The sequence below is a fragment of the Protobothrops mucrosquamatus genome, unplaced genomic scaffold, assembly GCF_001527695.2.
Source record: "Protobothrops mucrosquamatus isolate PMUCROS unplaced genomic scaffold, P.Mucros_1.0 scaffold1537, whole genome shotgun sequence".
NCBI lineage: Eukaryota > Metazoa > Chordata > Lepidosauria > Squamata > Viperidae > Protobothrops > Protobothrops mucrosquamatus.
In genome coordinates this window covers 86,064-104,810 of record NW_015387708.1, presented here as the reverse complement: position 1 = coordinate 104,810, position 18,747 = coordinate 86,064, and the positions used below count along the sequence as shown (strand labels likewise).

The following is an 18,747-nucleotide window of genomic DNA, read 5'->3' as shown; positions in this document are numbered from 1 at the left end:
TTAATGGACACTTTCTGACTAGCTCTGATCCCCAACAGTATTTTTGTAAGAATATCCACAACACACTAACTTCCAAATATGTCCACCTGCTCATAAAAACAGGATAACTATCTATGTGGTTGCAAAGAACTGAAACTGACTGGATGGCCCTTGACCAATTAAACAAATGACCAGAAATAATTTTTTAGTTGTCATTGCAAATGACAATGCACTAGTGAGTTGAGATTTACCACAAAGTAAAATGGTAAATTATTGTCCAAATGACTTTAATTGTCTCAGTAGATGAAAAGAATCTACAGCCACAGAAGAAATTGAAATTGGTAATGCTGTATGGTATTCTGGTATCATTTACTGCACTGTTTCTTAAAATTTCTTCTCTCAGGACCCGTTTTCACTTTTAAAAATTATGGAGGACCCCAAAAGAGTCTGTTTATAGGGGTTGTGTTTATAGATTATTTTAACTTACTAAACATTATAATTGGCCCATTTGCTGCCCCTACCACTTCTCATAATGTTTTGATGGGATTTTAATTGTATGATTTTTCAATATAAGCAGGCAAATAATTTTGATCCTGAGAGGGTCTTGGTGGATCCCCAGGGTTCTAGGACCACACTTTTAAGAGACACCGATCTATTGCATTTCTTTCTATTTAGTAAGTACCATGAATTCTGAAAGGTCATCACCAATTTACCTGGTAGTTACTTAACAGCAGAGTGATTCAGTTGTTCTTAAAGTGATAGAAAGTCTGTCCTGGTTACTATTTTGAACAGTGATAGATTGATGTATCTGGAAGGCAACTTATGTCACTGGTGTGGAAGTGATCACTAAACATCTGTAGGGTGTATGCTGATAAAAATCTACAGGTAAGAGCCAGGCTTGTGTGAACTTATTGTATCTGCACAATAAGGGGAAAGCAAAAACACGTAGCCCATGGCAACATGTATCACCAGTGTGAACAACCAGCACTTTTATTGCATTAGAGAATGCTATAATGTCAGTAATAAGTACTGACTACATAACATTTTATTGTCTGCATCAACAGACATGGAATGATGGAATTACAGTTGATGTAAGGAATGAGTTTCTTGTATGCCTAAAAATAAAATAAAAGGAGAATCTCATTACTGGCAGCACATACACATGAAGCACCATGCTAACAGTCTGACTGTACCATTTTCATCAAGGCTTATAGGAAGGAGATAGTCTGTTACCTACGTTGGATTTGTTGAAAAATGTAGACTAGATCAGCAAATGCAATTCTGAAGACTTAAGAATGAGGAAACTGTTTCTGGAACATCTAAAAACTCTATCTGAGTCTGTTAACCAAAAATGTACCAAAAGCTCTCCAAGAGTTTAAAACACATTCTCCCTGTTATAAGGAATGTAGCTTGTCAGCATTCTGAAAACTACGATACTTCAAAATTATTTGTTTAAAAACTTTGAGATATATATATATTTATATATAAAAAATATCTTAATGATCTGTATTATTTGAAGAATAATACGATTTATTCCTTTTTCCCTTACCCCTGATCATGGATATTATGGTTGAATCTCCTAAAGGAGATTTCCATCCCCTTTCACCCACCCACCCCCCACCTCCCCCCAAAAAGTCCTTAAGCATGAGCCTTAATTCTCTTTCTCCTCTTTTCTTCTACTTTTGGTAGAAAACAGAAATCCAGTAAGTTTGAAGCATTTGAACTGTGCTGTTCTAATCCAAGGAAAGGATGGTCTTTGTAGAAAATGAGATGCCTGCTTGTAGGCGAAAAAGTTATTTAGGAGGATCCACCGGGACTAACCCTAGAGACTGGGATCGGGTGTTCCCTGCCATCTGGAGATCTACAAATAGAGCAGGAGTCTGCAAATCTGCTGCCTATTTGGTATCCACCTGGTCAGGAAAACCTTTCAGTCTCCTGTGCTGCAGCAGGAGACCCACACCGAGTAAAGGCAGCCTGGACAGGAGGGCAAAGAAAGAAGGCAGAAGCAGCCCAGAAAGGACTGAGGGATGATAAGGTAGGCTTCGACTCATTCCTAACAGCAGTTTCACCTGATATGTGGTACTCCTTTTATCACGTTTGCTTTTCTGAGAGAAAAGGAAAACAGAAACAAAACCCATGTAACAAACTGTCTTTACATCTTGGCACCTTGTAAAGTATTTCATTTTATACAAAAGTTCAGATATTTTGACACTTTTCCATTATTAATCACTACTTCACTGATAAGCTTCGAAAGTGTGACTCTGGGAAAATCATCATGCAAAGTATTTACTGCAGCAGGAAAGAAACAACTTTTGAAACTCTCTTTTTCTTCTTTGTTTTCGTAAGGTCGCCCAGATAGGCAGAGATGGGGATAACAAAAGGTGGAGAAAGGATTTAAAGAACAAATAGCGTGAGAACAACAACAGAAACAAAAAAAAAACAACAACAAAAAATATATATATCAAAAAACAAAATCTCAGAAACAAACTTATACAAACATGATTTGATCTGTAACGGAGGGAGGGGGAAAAAAAACTGCCTACTATTATGTTACAGTTCAGAAGCCAACAGGGAGGAGGGGGGAAATTACCAAAGAAAAACAAGGAAATTGGGATTTTTCTCCCACATGTCAGCAAATGGCATCCCACAGTCTTAAAGCAAGGGTAACTAAATGAAATACATGTGCAGCATATTCCGCAATTCCATTACATACAGTAGGTTTTTTTTTTCCAAAGCATTTGTCAAAGTATGGTTAATATAAAGCAGTTGCACAAAAAGCAAAAGGTGTTTTGACAAACATCTGCATTAATTCCTTTGGAGGAATATTTTTTTTTTATTAAAAAAAAAAAGAGGACCGTCTTCCCCCCTTTTCCTGTTTCCCCTTGCCAACCCACCCCCACCCGCCAAAAGACAAAACGGGATCACAAGAGACACATTGGGCTATATATGTACAACATAATAAACCGGAGCCCTGAGGAACCATTGTTATGATCCAAAGGGACACAGAATCAGAAATTTGTAAAAAATAGTGTAGTTTGCTTGATGTAAAGCCTGAGATCTCCTCTTGGTTCTTATGCAGGGCAGTGATACCTGCAAGGTATGGTAGTTATTTTTTTTTAAAAAAAAAATTCTTTCCTTTTTTTAAAATTTTGCTACAGTCTTTAGTCTATGCATGCAAGACATACAACTAAGTGCAATTGAGTGAAATGTAATTTTTTTTTACTCATTCCCTAACAGTTTGAACTGAGGTATGCGTACTAACAGTTTCTCATGCTGTTATCTTTACTCATGTCTAGCTACACATGCTGAGAATGAACTAATCTACCAGATTTTTATCCCCTTTCTGAATACCAAGCTAACCAGCAAAACCACTCAGTTTTGAACCACAGGGACAGGTATTGTTTGTTATGTCCCTCTGGTTATGGCCTGCACATTATGGAGCTGCCTGAATATGGTGTGTTTCAGAACATTTCAAATGACTTACAGGCTGCCCTCCTTTAAAAAAAGAAGTCAGGGGGGGGGAAGCGAGCTTTACATATTTCACTGTTGGCAAAAAAAAAAAAAAGCTAAAAACAATTTGCTATTTTGAACTTAATGACAAATCTCCCCCATTGGCCTGAATGATACCAAAGTTTAGAAAGAAATAGGGATGTTACCATATTAAAAAAAGATGAAAACCCAAAATGAAATGGGATGGGCAGAGACCAACACAACCATCACCACAGTCATTCTCAAATCTTGGGCACAGGTAAGCAAAGTTAAAAAGAAATTGCCTTGGCACTGGCTTTTAGCAAAAGTGAATAGGTCAAACCCCAAATAAAAGCATACCAACAATTTCTTCAGTAATTATGGTATGGTTCAGTTTCAGTCACGAGTGCTCTTTCGTATTTCATGTAAACTCTCTCAGTTTCAAGTCATTCTAGGTTTTTTTCGGCATAATAAGTTCTCCTCCTATATCCTCAATATCAAATGGTGCCCTTTTCAAGGTCTCATTCTCTAACTTCAGCCTAAAAAGCTCTCTTTACAGAAATACTTTTGGTTACTGTAAAGAAAAAAAAAACGACAACAGCAAAAACTTTGGTTCAGCCATCTACTTGGTCTTCTAAATTATACTTTAATAAAGGAGCAGTTTTCCTTCTCAGGTTAGCTGTAGCCCATTATTTTGTCATTTGCTTCGTAATTCTTTAGCCTCCTTTGATCAACAATAAGAGGATATTTGGCTTTCATAAGATAAAGCATATAACAGAGAACATAATTTACTTTGTGTAATATCTTTGGTAACTTTAGGGGAGAAGGGTACAAAGTAGAATATAAATTAAGATCAGAAAGACTTCTGAAATTAAAAGCTATAGTCCGACATAAATGAGTGAATTACTTGAAAAGTGGTTAGAGAATGAAGTCACTAGGAGTTTGGTGGTCAAGGGGTACCAACATTTGAACTGCAGCTGTCTGCCCACTCTTGCTGTTGAAGACTGTTGATGTGCAACAGCGCATCTGGTTTACCCACAGATTTCAGACTGTTTGTTTTTTATACTGGTTGGTGTGATATTGTGTAATGATCTTATCTGCAATGGCAAAATTACTAACACTTAACAACTAATGGACCTTATTGCCTTCCCAACGAATTGAATGCAACAACTTAAACTGAAGGGTGCCACCAATTAAATCTCAAACAACTTAACTTGGAAGAACCACCATGAGTAATGTCCAATGAGGCATGTGGGCAAACAAGAATCTAATAGTACATGTGCTAACATACTTCAGAAATATTTGATTGGCCCAGGAACCTATTTTAAAAAAGTTAAACGCACAAAAGCCTTACACAGTTACACTTCTTTCTGACAACTTCTGTAGGGTGTGTGCACTTTCTGAAGGGGCTGTTTCTCTAAATATTCACAATTGCTGCATATAAGGAAAAACCAACAGGGAAAACCCCCACAAACAATGGTTTTATGTGCATGTGTATACACAAGCACACACAAACATAGACGGTCTGTGGAATGACTTTAGAACCTCACTCTACAGCTTTGATGCTGGCTTGCCTTTCATTCTCACTCTTGAATTACTGCCTTTCTTTCTGTCATAAGATAATTTTGCACAGGTCACAGCAGCATTTTAGAACTTTTCCCAGAGCCGGGTGTGTGTGTGTGTGTGGGGGGGGCATATAGTCCAAAATGGAATGTTTTCCATAGCTAAAGAAAACATAATGGCATCTGAAGGAAATTTGGAATGGATGGCAGAAAAAGAACTACAAACAATTCAAAGAACATTCAGCTTTGTATAATAAACACACCTATTAACATTCATCACAAAAGTACAGAAAACATTAAGCCTCAAAAGGCCCTGGCCAATTGAGGCCTGAGGTCAGAACTTAAAAATGTATAGGAGAACTAGGAGAAAAAAAAATTAAAGCTATACACTAAAAAAAAAGGTTTTTTTTTCTTTTAACCCTTTAGTATACACACACACGCACACTCAAAAAGATTTCCCCATCCCAAATGGAAGCAAAAACAAAAACAAAAAAAAAGTAAAGGCAGTGATAATCAACATGCGATACTGTGCAAATATATTGTCCACTGAAATTCTTAAAATCTGGGTAAAGGCTTGATCTGCAATTGATGTGTACATGCTCAGCTTCATGTCTTCAGTGTCCCATAGTGGAAGATCTGCAGTCCAAAGTCTGCTGCCAAGTTGTGGATAAGGGAATTAGTGGAACACATTTACAACACTGATGTTGACTGTGAGTAGGAATTCCGAGTACCAAACAAGTCCATCCAATGCACAGAGTACAAATTCCTTTGTTTTGTTTTTCAACAAAAAGTAGAAAAATCAAAAATACTCCCAAATGGGATACTTGATGGCACTAAGTGTTAACATATTTTATAGCTGTCAGAATGGACCAAGTGTTATCTTCCAGACTGTACAATGGCGGGGAGAGATTTCACAGCTAATTCTGAAAGATAGGGGTGTGTTGTTTTTTTTGTCCCTCCCCAGGATCTTCATTTGCAGAAGGAAAAGTCACAGACATTTTTATTCAATGTCTTCATTTACATGTTCATCTTCATAATCTCTGTCGTGATCAAATTCTGGACTGTGGTTGGCTGTGGTGACTAAGGAGAGTGGACCTTCATTTTCATCTGGATCTAATGGCTCTTCTTTGACATGCACAGGGTGTCTGTAAAAAAAAGCACACAAACATACACACAAACAGAAAAAGGATGGATGAGCAACTGTTGTTGTTTTTTTAAAAAAACTCTTTAGGTAAAAAACAGGTTAAAACAATTCAAATATATTGAACATTGCATACTAAAAAACTATTGACCTCTGTGTTATGAAAGTCAAGGATTATTTCTAGTGATTTCATAGATGTAACCTAATGTTTTTTTGGCAAGAATAGATGAGCTGTACTAGCTCCAGGATTATTATTTTTTTAATTCCCAATACACCCTTGGTGTTCTGAAAAGGTGTCTCTTTCAACTGCTAACCAGGCCTGACTTTGCTTAGATCAGTGGTTCTCAACCTGTGGGTCGGGACCCCATTTGGGGTCGATCGACCATTTCATGGGGGTCGCCAAGCAAGGCTGTCCGCCATTTTTTTGTCCACCATTTTTCCCCCTTTTCCGGCGGGTGCCTTACCTCCCTTGGGCTGGGCCAGCTGGTGGTCGGCCTGCTCTGTCTCTGCCGCTTGCCAGCTACGCCTCGGCCGGCGCAGGGGGCGGAACCATGCATGCGCGGCGCTCCCGGGCAGGGAAAGTCCTCAACTTACGACCGGTTGGGTAGTCCTCGACTTATGACCGGTTTAGTCCTCGACTTACAACCGGTTTAGTCCTCGACTTACGACCGGTTGGGGTCGCGGCATTAAAAAGGTTGAGAACCACTGGCTTAGATTCTCAATCAGGCCTGGTCAGCCAGGTGCTGCCACCTGGCGAGACACCTATGATCTTAGAGAATTAAGATTCTGTCTTTTAAAATATGTTTGAGAACTTGGAAACACAGCCTGTCCAGCAAAGCAATAAAGGTATCTATTCAAATAGAACAATAAAAAGAGTAAACCTTCTAAATTACTTGGAATCCCTCCTCACTGTAATTGTTACAGAATACATGTCTATGGAGATTCTCAACCATCCAGGTCATGCTGGTCCCCAAGGTGCTTTTCAAAAGGCAACTGGACTTCCTTGGGGGTGTTTTTTTCTTGAAAATGTTTTGCTTCTCATCCAAGAAGCATCTTCAGTTCAGTTGTAGAATACAGTTTCTTCCCAGCCGCCCACCTCATTGGTCATATGTACAATTCATACTCTGAGACTTAGCCTGGCTGCAAATAATGGAACACTTTGCATGTGTAAGAATACTTGGGCTTCAAAAGAGAAAAACAGCAAGGGCTGCAGCTCAAGGTTTCTTCTTGGGATTCAGAGGAAATGCTCTCAAGTGACACATTAGCTTGATTAATACAATCTTCAGATAAATAAATGAAATAAGCATCTGTAAAGCAAACCCATGGTTTATCAGCCTACTGAGCTTCTGGAGGCTGGGCTAATCATCGGTTAGTGTGTGTTCTGCTTTTCTAGTTAACATGCATAACCTGTGAGAGAAGTCTCCAGAGGACGACCCCAAGTGAGGGTCTATCATTAATCAACTTCAAGCAAACACAGCAAAGAGACACCATGATACATGCTTTAAACCCCAAATTAATGCATATTTTTTACAAACTGTCAATAAGGAAAGAAAAGCCCTGCCAGGAAACACAAACGGAGAGGAAAAGGCTCGCTCAACACAACAATATGATAAGAAAGCAGAGTCCTAATGAGAATAATAACGCTGTCAGCTGTAAACAAGGCGGAACATGATCCTCAGCTCATGGTGGGCACTAAGGATGCACTAAGGAGATGAGATCTGCCAAATTTCTCATTACAGAATAGCATATGAATAACCCACAAGGGATCAAGGGTTGATTATACAAAATGGGCATGATAACATTTGAAAAATGTTGTCCGTAAATCATATTCATAACAAACCCCTTTACAAATACAAATTACCTTCCCCTTGTTTTATTGTTTGGGGGCTTTTGATATGTAAAAATGTCCCTGCCAATAAGCCGGTGTCCTCCTTTATGAAAGAAGGCTTGATTTTATTTGCAATACCTTGTAAATAATTATAGCATGACCCAAAGAGCGAATTCAGTCTGTCTTGTAAATACCCGCTAACCTGCACCATTAGGTATTTTAGACAATTAAAGCTAACCCTATTAAGTTAAAGAAAAAAATTACTGAATGAAGTTTCATTTACACATTTTGAGTGGAAATGAAGAGACAATTTCTCCCTAAATAATTTTTATGGCCAGGAGAAAACCAAATCTAGTGGTCAAAAATCAGCTTCTTCCTGTGTTAGTATCTGTACTGTAATTGTAAAATAAGCGTGAACTGGGTCATGTCTTAACACTACTGTTTTGATTTGTGCATTTCAGTGTTTCTATCATTTATAGGTGACTGTTTTGAAAGACTCCAGATACACACTGACTCCTACCAAGGCAGAATCTTTTTCAAATAATTCTCTCAGTATAATCTCTTGAATTATACTTGAATTGAACTCCAGGGTGAAAGTGTTGGTACAGATAGTATAAATGCACAGTGGAAGAACAACTTAAGTGTACTGAGGAGTGTTACTTGCTGTCTCTTTTTATGTGACATGAAAAGCATGAAATCCCTTATGTTTGTAAGCATGAAAAAGCATGAATCCCTTATGTTTACAAGTAGCGTGCAAGAATAATCTTCTGTTATAAAAAAAAAATTAGTAACCAAAGTAGTCGTATTAGCTGACATGTAACATATGTTTAATTCTCTATATCCTTCTGGATTGTTTCACTGAACTCTTTTCTCTGCTAAAAGAAAGATGCGATGACATTTAGAAAATGTGAAACCAAGGGATGGGTCGGCTATTTTATTCGGCAAACAATTTTCAGCACTTTTTAAAATTCGATGGCATCCTTACATCATAAAAATATTGCCTTCTCGGTGGCTTCACATTTTTAAAAATATTGTTTTTAGTTATTCTCCTTGGATTCTGTTAGCAGTTTTGCACATCATAGTTCTAGATTTAAAAAAGGCATAAAAGTGTCTGTGTGTGTATGTGTGGGGGGGTAACCGAGAGACTTAGAATTTCTCTGTGGGAACTTTTGAGGAGAGTTCTTAGAAAAGTTTTTCCTGCTCACAACTTGAAGACAAAGAATTCTTCCTCAGCCGTTGCTCAAAAAAACAGAAATTAAACTTTGCGGGTCTCTGCCTGGCTCAAAAAACTTTCAGGTTAAACCTCCACAGCAAAATTCATCTACCTCATTCTGGCTCCTGAATAGTGCTATTGATTACATAATTGTCTCTAGAGCCTGACAAATTAGGCCTAAATTTGACAGTATCATTTCCCAATCCTGCTCCAGTTAAATTTCTTCACTCAAGAAATACATACTGAGGATGTCAACGCTGCTAATATCGGATGTTTTTGCTTTGACAACAGTTAGAGATGCAACCATTTTCTTCTTGTGTTTTACTTTTAGAGTTAGATGATGCTGGGGGTGAGGAGGAATGTGCATGGAAGTTTAGACAGACATAATAATACTGGACTTAGTGTGTGAACCAAGGTTAATGAAATAAGAGATTATAAGAATTGGCTGGCTTGAGAAATGGAGGGAGAGCCTACATTTCAAACTGATTGGAGAATGTGATTTATGACTGTTAATTGGAGGAGGGAATTGTGCTTTGAGACTAGTGCTTAGGGGACGGGAATCCAGTTTTTGGCTTCGACTGTGTTAGCCCATGCTATGCTACTCAAATAAAGATTCTTTAAGATAAACAATGCCTCGAAGTTCTTTGAAGAGTTTCATCTGTCAGAACCATGACAGAGGATTGCTACTAATCCTTAAAGAACTTACTGCCAGCCATGTGGACATCCCATCTAAATCAAATGATAACTGAGCTACTGGCCTCAGATCATCTACAGAGTGCTCAGTATGGCCTGACACCAATTGAGTCTCTTGATGCACTCTTGGAGAACGGTAATACCCTCACCCAAAAGCTCCATTAGCATCTAATGTGCACCCTTGAAGCAACAGCACTCCAAACCATGGTTTCACAGGGATTGTATTAATGCTAAAAAAAGGTTCTTGTTGCCAGACTTATGTACTCAAAATTACACTGGCAGCTGCACATAATCTCCTTCCATAGAAGAGATGTTACAAACAATTGCTGACACATAAAAAAAAGAAAGCCACGAAAAACAATTGGACACAATTCATTCAAATCGTCAAATCCAATTATTCAGTCTCGTTTTGGCATATCACATCAAACTCCAAAAGCAATGGTCCACCCATGATGGACTGTCACATACCCTCAGGGATCCGGGAGGCACCCTTTCATGAACTCTACATGGACTACTGTGGATGCCCTAGTCCAGGGGTAGGCAATTCTGGGAGTTGAAATCCACGAGTCATAAAAGAGCCAAGGTTGCCTACCCCTGCCCTAGTCAAACTATAGAAAATACGCTAATGTGGGCACCAATGACCCTTTATATATATAAAGGGAAAATTGATTCTAGGACTGACTGACTGACTGAATTCAGGGCTGGTTGACAGTAAGATTTCTGCTGAAGTGTAGGCTTGTTTAGTAGTTAGTTACGTTAACCAGCCATCTGAGTTTGTGTTAAAGGCCTGATCGGTTTCATTGTACCACAACAGTTAAAAACGATTTAATTTATGGAAGGGTACTCCATTAAGGAAAATAAGAATATCACTGTAAAAGGTACACGACAGAAAGTATAGACAGGAAATAACAACAGCCTGCACTGAACACTGGAATATTATATTGTCTGTCCAGAAACACAAACTTTCTAACCAAAGTACCTGTAGGCAGGACAAGAAACAATGGATGGAAACTAATGAAGGAGAGAAGCAACCTGGAACTAAGGAGAAACTTCCTAACAGTGAGGACAAGCAACCAGTGGAACAGTTTGCCTTCAGAAGTTGTGGGTGCTTCATCACTGGAGGTTTTTAAGAAGAGACTGGACAGGGGGTTGGATTAGAAGACCTCCAAGGTCCCTTCCAGCTCTATTCTGATTTAAATTAACAGTTGAAAGAAATGCTATCATGTGCCCTTGTAAATAAGTGCCCAAGCACAAGACAGACAGAGAAATATGGAGTATTTCTGGGAAATAAAATGCCTTACTCTTGAAAAATTCCAACAACCTAGCATTTCTATCGGTATTATATTCATGGCATGGGAAGAACAAAAATATTTGTGACTGAAAATGCCTAAAGAGAAAACATTCAAGCAGTGCTAAAATAATGTCATGTTAGGCTACTTTGGGAATGCTAATTAATACTGCACAAACCATCTCTATAAACGCTAAAATCTGTTCCAATGTTTTGAAGGTAAAAGACAATGTTAAAATTAATTATCAAAAGTGAGTATTGCCTTCTTTAAAGCTTTTTTCTCAAAGCAAAATGAACACTTATTTAAAATGCTGAAATATCAAAGTAACAAGAATCTTTTTTCTCCTCAACCCCCTGCCCAAAATATTTTGCAGGTAGGAAACTTGTTATAAATAATTACATGCTAATTATGTTCACAATTAATAATTAGACTAGCTTCAGGTTAATTTTTCCTACCTTTTGATTTATAACTTTTAAGCCACAGCTCGTTCACTACAGCTAATCAAAGCCCTGTTAAAAGGAACAAAACAGGGCTGGCAACTGACTGAAATGTAATTCCAAAGTCTTGCCCAAAATTGTTTTTCTGGCATGAGACAGCAGAGAGTGACAGAAACTTTATTTCAGTCATTGACCAATAAAAGTATGTTCAATAAAACAAACAAGACAAAACTATTTCCTAATAATAAAAACTATTGGCAATAAAAACTATTGCAGAAGCAGCTTATACGTAATGAACTTTGCTATTTTTAGAGAAATAAATTTATGTCGATCGTTTAATAAATCAAGTGCAAATAAGAATTATCAGAGTACCCCAGAAATGGGAATATGCATAAAGGATGTGTAAAATGTTTCAAATTAAAATCATTCTGAATTTGAAATGCCGTATTTCAAGTTTGAAACACTAGAAATAGTTTATTTCAATAATCTGCAATGTTTCAATTATCAAATCGCCCTATTCTGGGGATAATGCAGTGGTTTCCAACCTGAAATGGGGCATTTTAAATTTAAAGCAATTCAAATGTTAAATGCTTTGCACCCTACTAATATAAAGCTCCTAAGCTATAGAACAGTGATGGCGAACCTTTTAGAGACCGAGTGCCCAAATTGCAACCAAAAACCCACTTATGCATCGTCAGGGCCCAGGTGGGTGTGGCCCATTGGCTGGGTGTGGCCAATTGGGGGGTGTGGCCCATTGGGTGGGCATGGCTGCGGTGGCAACAGCAGACTGGGTGTGACTAAAAAGTTCAATCAATCAATTCCAACTTTGCAAGATTTTTTTTTTCCCGTGAGAAGTTGAAATTGACTGATTGATTGAACCTTTTTTTTTTTTTTGCACACGGCAGCAAAGGCCTAAAGCGAAAAGGTTTTATAAAACCCAACTGAAGGCCTAGGACTGGGGTGAGGGCACGCGTGCCCACAGAGAGGGCTCTGAGTGCCGCCTCTGGCACTGCTATAGAACTAGGTGTTTTTAGTTGAAAGAACCTGATGTATGCCAATTTCTCCATTTTTCTAGTAGCGCATTTTCGTGCACATGTGGAATGCATTTTGGAAGCAAAAATTAAAACCAAGTGCACTTCTGTCATAAAAACAGTACCATGGATTGCTGTTCTCAGCCACATGTTTTTGGAAACTCACCACAAAGTCTTATGAGCTTATGGCTACCTCCTCTTACTGAAATCATTGTTTAAATGGAATTCAATTTGGAAAAAACTAAACTAATTAAACTGGCAATATCACTGTCAAAAATACATGCCAAGATCCTACTTATGTCGTAGAAATTGGCCAAGGAGACATGGTAGGTTCCTAAACTGCTTTATTTTGAGATCCCACTGCAAGAAACCACGTGGTGCATTGACTGGCCCCTGGGATGTGTTCAGTATGGAACATACAGGTAGTCCTTGACTTACAATCACAGTTGGGACTGGAACATATGTTGCTAAGCAAGACACTTATTAGATGAGTAGTACTCAATGTTATGACCTTTTTTGTTGTGGTCATTACACTAATCTGACTTGCCCCATTGGCTTTGTTTGCTGGAAGCATGCTGGGAAGACTGCAAATGGCAATCGCTGCAACTGTCATAAATACAAGCCAGTTGTCAAGTGGCTTGAATTTTGATCATGTAACAATGGGGATGCTATGACATTCCTAAATGTGAAGACTGGTTATAAATCACGTTTCAATTCCGTCATAACTTCAAACACTTGTTAAAAGTATGATTGCTAGCTGAGCACTCCCTGTACATCACCAGCGGTACGTGGAATTTCCTCTTGATCTCTTTGTAGCTTTAACTGATGCATATTCTAAGTAACTGCTCTGGCTGCCGTTACTCCAAACTTTATATGTGATGTATATAGCTGGACATTTTTAAATGCTATTGATGCTCATGGGTAGTACACAAACTTATAAATTAATGTTGGTTTATCCTTGTTTTAATTCATGATCTAATAAATGTTTGAACTTTTCTAAAGTTCAGAATTTTAATTCAGCTGCGGGTGGGGTAAGGCCAGAGTTGGGAGAAACAACACACACACACGCACTACTTACATTGCTTGCATAGGGGAACGGCCTGGACTGCTGTCGCTCCCATTGCTGTTCGCATGCTCCATTGCACCATTAAGATCTTCCCGCATTGCATTGGCTAAACTGCCCAGAGTGGGGTTTCCCATGGAAGCAGTAGTGTATAGAGATAAATTGTTTTCAGCTATTGAAGCCTATAAAATCGGGGAAAAAAACAGGACAGGAGCATCGAAACAGGCACATATCTGTATATATACCACCTATCACATCCAAGTTACATTACCTTCATTTTCTTTTTCATTAAATGCAAAGGATAAAATCATAACCTCTGTATTATTAATTTCACCACTGGCATAGCTAAAAGTTCATTCATCTCCAATTTTTATCTAAAAGTAATTTCATCTCTATCACGAAAACCAATCACATACTGTACAGGAAACAATTCAAATGGAATTTTAAGAGAGAAAAAAAACCACAATACAATAAATACTTAACTTAGCCTTGAATGGTTTTAAACTTTCAAGAAGGTATACAGTCACATACCTTGCAACATTGTCTTGATGTAAATTTTCTCCACCAAGCTGGGTTTTGCCTCAAGAGGAAAGTACCACCTTTCCTCTTAATGTAAATAGTAATTTTCAATGAGGACACACATCCCCCCCCACCAGCAAAAAGGGAAAAAAATCCACATGGGCAATAGAGCAAATATATTTGATATTTGCAAAACGAATGGAAAGGTAGAAAGCTATGTATTTAATGTAATACTGGCTTAGCTGTATTCTAGCCAGAATCCCACATTCCTTGAGGAATGCTGGCGTATTTATCAGCAAACAGTGTTCTTGTGATACAAATCATCACCATTTATTCTGGAATTTGCATTTACCGATTCATTGCTCAAAGATCAAGCAACAAAACTTAAATAAGGGAGACATTCATGTCTTCTCCCCAGCAATATCTGTTGTTTTTTTTTCTTACATGTGTTCTTATGTTCTTGGTGATACTGACAATTGTAACCGGAAAATCAGTCCAGTACAGATAAACATGCAAGCCATCCTTAAAAGCAATGCATGGTAATGCACCTTTCAACATCTTAATGTATTAATTGCACAAGGTTTACACAAACCCTAAGCCCTGGTAAAAACCAGAAGAATTACCTTTATGTATCATGCTAATCCTAATCTGGTATAGGGTTTCCTGCCTGAGCACTCCTCAACTTACAACCACAATTGGGACAGGAACATCCGTCACCAAGAGATGCAGTCATTAAGCAAGTCGCACCCACTTTTACAACTTTTTTTTACCATTGTCATTAAATGCATCATTGTGGATTTAAGTGAATCACACACTTGTTAAGTGAATCTGGCTTTCCCCAATTGATTTCGCGTATGCGAAAGATTGCAAATGGCAATCACATGACCCTGGAAGACCTCAACCATAGGAGATACATGTTGATTGCCAAGTGCCTGAATTCTCACCACGGGAATGCTGCAATGGTTGTAAGTTCGAGGACCAGTCAGTCATTTTTTCCAGTGCTATTGTAACTTTAAATAATCATTAAAGGAATGGTCATAAGTTGAGGACTACCTGTATCGCTATAGCTGCTACTCTCTTCATCCACTACTAGAACTGCTCCTGGGAAAAGAATCTGGGGGAAAGCAAAAGGAGGGGCTTCCTAGAGAAATTGTGCTATTAGGAAACTAATACAGGAGACCCACTATCTAACATGTAGGGCAAGAAATAAGGGGAAACATCAAAGGACATTTTCCTCGGCTTTGAATGATACTGTTGGTTAGACCTTCAAGTAAAGTTACTGTGTACTGAATTGTGCAGCAAAGAAACAAGACAGCCTGCTTGCTTAATTAGCTGTGTTTGCAGTAGTGCTTTGAACAGAGATGCTAAAATGAAACTTGGCGTTATTGATATTATTGGAATCCCATGTGGCTGGCAGTTGGTGATGAAGGCTAAATTCCTATCATGTATCAGTCAAAGAGTTGTTGCCTGTATAACTTCAAACAAAACATCGGTTGTCTTTTGCCACAGACAGTAAAATCACCAAAGGTAGTACAAGATGGTTTAAAAGCTACCCTAAATTAGAGCTTCTGTCAAATGAGTGGGGCCACAAATTAAGGGCAACAAAAGAGAGAACTTGGCATTGGATCATAAGCTCGTTCTAATATAGTAACAGCACTCAGACTTATATACTGCTTCACAGCCCTCCCTAATACACTGTTTCTTCATATCCTTCAAGGCCGAAACCAATTTCAAATTGTGTCCGGTTTATATGTGTGATTGACTTTTCTCAATTTCAGTGAGAAAGGGAGTGACAATTGGACAGAGAATCCACTTTTCACTGTATTTTGCTTCCCTTATAAATTCTATGAAATAAAGCTAATTGCTAGCAGCATATAATGTGAATTGAATTGTACTGACTGTGAAGATTTTCATTTGATCCCCCTTTGTGCAACATAGATTTCTGAGGAGTCTTTGGTGCTCTCTGAACTTGGCTGTTTTCTTGCAGATGTTTCATTATCCATAACTAGTACTGATGATGTTCCCTAGTTTGGTAATGAAACATCTGCAAGAAAACAACGATGTTCAGAGAGCACTAAGGTCCCCTCATTTCAACCCTGAGATACAAATATTCTCCTTTATTGATATACATTTTTTATTTGATCCCCCTTTGTGTACTGAGTCTGATATGAAAATTCCACTACTTCCCATTGCAGGGATATGTTTTTTTCAGTGATGACATTATAATAGGACAGAAATTAATGTTATATTATCACATAATATAAGAGCATGGGAAAGATGACGACAACAACACATGTTTTAGAACTAAAAACATGAACTGCTCAGTATGATAAGCATGTTAATTGAAATTAGTCACATAGCTAACACAAGCTGAAGGAATACTGGATCTCTTCATTTTTGCCTTTCTGCCTCATGAATGCAAAATGTGCTTGTAATCTTAATGCTATTCCTCAGATGAAGCTTGTCTTTAAAAATTGCACTCCGCAGGACTCAAGGGAAAATACGATCCTAATGAATGGTATTTATAGTTGCTTCATTTACACATGCTTTCATTTGCTGTTCAGAAGTTACTACATAAATTAAAGTAATAAATGAAGATGTAGGTGGTTACTTATTTTGTAATCAATCTACTTCCTGATTTAGAAAGGGAAATTCTACTACATTTTTACAAATATGGTATATTCTCATGACCCGATTTCAAAAGAAGCACCACCTCGGCCTTATTTTTTAAAAAAAATATATTGTGCAAATAAAGATTAAGAATCTTAATTTATCTAAGCATTTTTCTAGAAGCATGCTACTTAAGTCTTTCCATGTCTGCCTCATAAATAGTGGGGATCTTTTATCAAGAGAGCCAATGTCTTTACTATTTTTTTTAATAACAAGAATTTGCTGAGTAGGTTATAAGCTTAATTAAGAAATAATTAAAAAATAAAAATGGTATAGAAATAACAATAAAACAACCAAGTGGTAAAATACACGAATAAAGGAAGGAATACAAAAATAAAAACACATGGAAGTGTAAAGTTAGCTGAGAAACATCTCTCTCAGCATTGATACCTGGCAAAATAACTTACACAACTGATCCATTTTTACCTGTTTGTACAAAGTTGTAACACTTGTTTATAAATATATAAATCCTGACCCTTAACATAGATTACTTAAATATTGGCTTAAAAATATTCTTCAGATCAGCATCACAAAACTGACATCTCTTTTCTTCATTCCTCATGCATAACAGCAAGGTTAGCTATTTAAAAATTTAGAAACATACACCTAGAAGATCCTTTGAAGAAGAAAAAGGAATATGTTCGTGTGTGTGTGTGTGTGTGTGTGTGTGTGGATGAGGTATCTACTTTCCCTTTAAAGCCACGAACAATAGAAGGTCATGTGACACCCTATCCTATCATTCAGCACATTAATAGCTGTGCTAGAGTAATTACACTTGTGGTATTTTTGCCTCAAGTGAAATTCTGAAATAAGAGGATGGAAATTATGATACTGCTGATAAATATTAATAAGTGAACTTTTAATTTTTTTTGCCACAATATTCAAAATGCTAAGCATCTAGCTAATGCTGAAGCAGCCTGGTATGTGTTTGCCTCCAGGGACTATGATGCTTTATGCACTTAAGAAAAAAGTTTAACGGAATTAAAATTTAATATCTAATTAGAGCAAGGCTAATATATTTTGAAATGAATACAGAAGGCACACATGCCTATGTGGTGTATTTGCCACGCTCATTAATCTTACCTGTAAAGCAGCACTGAGAGGTGAGCAGTAGGTGTGGCTGGTCTGCATGTTTTTAATAAGGGAAGGGTTTCTGTGCAAGGAAAATATATTTGAAAAGAAAAAGCATACAAATTAAATGCAGTCAAACTGCTATACTTTAGGAAATCAGTTTCTTTCCTACATCACAAAATACAGTAATATCATCAAAATACTATTATTTCCTCCCCATTTTTTTTTATAAAATTACTTAACTGAAAAATAGAATGCTTTTTTGGTGAGCTTCACCAGTAAAAGGCAATCGGTCTTAAAATGAAATGTTTCAAGTGCCCTCGGGTTATCTTCTGAGCTATTTTCTGCTGTAGAGGGCCTACGTATCTTCACCACTCTGTGTGCAGCAGGTGTTCACAGGAGTATTTTTCATAGAATCAAGAATACTTTTTTTTCTACGGCGAGGGAGAGCGAGAGCTGTGTGTATTGCTCCAGATAATGTGTGTCTTTTAGATTTCTTGCATTTGGGAAGACAGGAAAAGCAGGCAAAGACAAGTCCCTTAAATATTGGCAGGACTCTTTCTGGCATATTATTTTCCTACATATCTTATAACGAAAGGACAATACAAAGTCATTTACGGTCCCGCAAGGGAGAAGGGCGGTATATAAATCAAATAAATTTGAATTTGAATTTGAATCTAAGAAAAATAGCCTTCTGCATCTGAACAGCCCCAACTCGTTGCTCAGGGGAAGGAAGCTATGATCCAGACAAGCTTACTTATTCTAAAAGGAAGCTCCCCCTGA

General features: G+C 37.7%; 1 protein-coding gene across 1 annotated transcript in view; it reads right to left on the bottom strand.

Moving 5' to 3' along the window:
- Positions 1-5,254: 5,254 nt before the first annotated feature.
- The window catches only part of FOXP1 (forkhead box P1), an 82,364-nt gene continuing 68,871 nt past the window's right edge, over positions 5,255-18,747 (bottom strand). Inside the window, exons 10-12 of the mRNA XM_015822368.1 lie at positions 17,977-18,046; positions 13,720-13,886; positions 5,255-6,154 (exon numbers count right to left, since the gene is read on the bottom strand). Coding sequence (XP_015677854.1) covers positions 6,010-6,154; positions 13,720-13,886; positions 17,977-18,046 — 382 coding nt within the window. The 3' untranslated portion in view covers positions 5,255-6,009. The remainder of the gene's footprint in view (positions 6,155-13,719; positions 13,887-17,976; positions 18,047-18,747) is intronic.